Source organism: Protomyctophum bolini, assembly GCF_963924005.1.
Source record: "Protomyctophum bolini genome assembly, chromosome: 9".
In the NCBI taxonomy this organism is placed as follows: Eukaryota; Metazoa; Chordata; class Actinopteri; order Myctophiformes; family Myctophidae; genus Protomyctophum; species Protomyctophum bolini.
Window position 1 is genome coordinate 24,876,453 of NC_137870.1, and position 2,119 is coordinate 24,878,571.

The following is a 2,119-nucleotide window of genomic DNA, read 5'->3' on the forward strand; positions in this document are numbered from 1 at the left end:
TCACACAAGTGCAATTTCTTTACCAAGGAATGCCTGGATGTGTGGCCAGATCTTGTTTGTTTCTGTTCCAGAGAAAGTCGCCAGTACCCCTTTCCCCCTGTAGTATTCTAAAACTGGCTCGGTTTGGGTTTCATAGACCTTCAGTCTCTGAGTGACGGTCTCTGGGGTATCGTCAGCCCTCTGTACTAAAGCCTCACCTGTGTCATCGTCCAGACCAGCAACTCTTGGCGGGTGGAACTCCATGTTGTAGACTCTGCCACTGGGCAGGTGGGTCCAGCGGGAGGTCAGCCTCTCTTTGATGGTCTGTAAAGGCACGTCCAGGTGTATGACCGTATCCACACTGTAGACATTATCCAGGGCCTCCGCCTGGGCTACTGTACGAGGGAAACCATCCAACAGCCAGTCGGTCCACTCCATAGATCGCAGTTCATGCAGGATGAGCTGAGAGATGACGTCATCAGGCGCCAGCTGACCCTCCTGTTCTATGCGGTACTTCACCAGCAGACCCAGCTCTGTCTTAGCTTTGATGTTAGCCCTCAAAAGATCCCCGCTAGAAATCTGCTTCAGTCCAAAGCGTTTAGTAATGTGGGCAGATACTGTCCCTTTCCCTGAACCGGGGGGTCCCATTATTACAGCTCGGTATATCGATCGTAAAGCCATCTCTAAATGTGATTAAGATCCACCGCAGTGGTATTTGTTTTGAACGTGGCTGAGTGTAGAATTGGGTCCTTGACAGAAAGCCTCAAAGTCATTTAGTGGAGCTTAGTTCAGTAACGCCCAGATATGTACTTCTGGGTCAGACGGGCCCAAATATGAGGTCAGAATGATGTCATGATAAGTCAGCACTGTGACAATATTGGAATCCAACGGCAAAAAAATAGGAATAGGAATTTTATTTTTCATTATTTGTAATTATTACTTGCACGAACGCGTTGCGCGTGCACAAGTACTGTTTTGGGCTGTGTATGTCGTTGACAGTTGACACCCGGTTGACAATCAGGGTGCTGCGTGCGTACGTGGTGACACCCTCGGCCAATCAGGGTGCTGCGTGCGTACGTGGTGACATCCTCAGCCAATCAGGGCGCTGCGTGCGTACGTTGGTGGTACCCTCGGTCAATCAGGGATCGTGAATTTTTGGTGCTCCCCTCGGCCAATCAGGGATTGTGAATTGGTTTTGACTGAATAGAATTGTTATACTTCTTTGCAACACATTATAATTTGTGGAAAGTTAATTAGGTGTAAGAACACCTTAATTCTCTAAAGTTCTTTAACAGTTGTTATAGGAAAGGAATTTTGTCAAGTTGGCCATTCATGGCTAACTTGTCTTCAGAGCACCGCCCGTCTCCACGTGTATAAAGACCGGATGTCGACCGTCAGTCTGTCTCGAGACTACCCTTGAGTTGATTGAATCACATGTGTGGGCGGAGTATCATGGGATGTCGCTAATGGTGATCACTGATCACTCCCACAGTCCTGTGTGTATTGCACCTGATGAGAGAAACCCGTTGTGCAATAATAAACCTTTGAAGCAAGTCCTTTATTTGTTTTTGGAGCACACTACCTCCTATACCTGCATTAACTGATATTTTTGCAAGTTTATTTTATTTGGGTCTCTCCTGAAGTGCCCAGGACAGGTAATGGTATTATTTTCTGATGCAATTTGCCTTTTTAGGTCATCAGGACCTGGATACCAGCCGATACAGGTATAGTTGCACAAACCACTATGCCAGCCGCCCGTGCCCTGATTATCATTTCTAAAACAATTTGCAGAGCTCAGCTCTCCCTCTTAGTTCAAACACACTGTTTGGACGTAAGACTGTACTTTGAAGATATGTAGATGGTATGCACTGTGCGTGCGTGCGTCTCCCTTTCCACAAACACAAACCTAGTACTGATCAGTGGATCTAGTGCTAGTGCACAGTTTCCCTCTGACTGGTGCACAAGGCTTAACTTTAAGCAGACAGTTTCCTTTATTCTTTCCATTGGACATTTCAAATGTAAGCAGTGTCATTAATTCTGTTGACATAGCAATGTGTTCAACGTTTCATTCTGAACAGGACTCAACGGCCAAGCTTCAAGTCACCTTTAAAACATTTGAGACAGGCAATATTTGGAGTAA

The 2,119-nt window shown here is 46.2% G+C and overlaps 1 protein-coding gene across 1 annotated transcript; it reads right to left on the reverse strand.

The window, feature by feature from the left end:
* On the reverse strand, positions 1-660 carry LOC308321794 (GTP:AMP phosphotransferase AK3, mitochondrial-like; the record flags this gene model as incomplete). The annotated part of the gene is made up of 1 exon (XM_080772884.1): positions 1-660. One exon carries the CDS (start codon positions 658-660, stop codon positions 1-3), a length of 660 nt encoding a protein of 219 aa, XP_080629010.1.
* Positions 661-2,119: the final 1,459 nt, after the last annotated feature.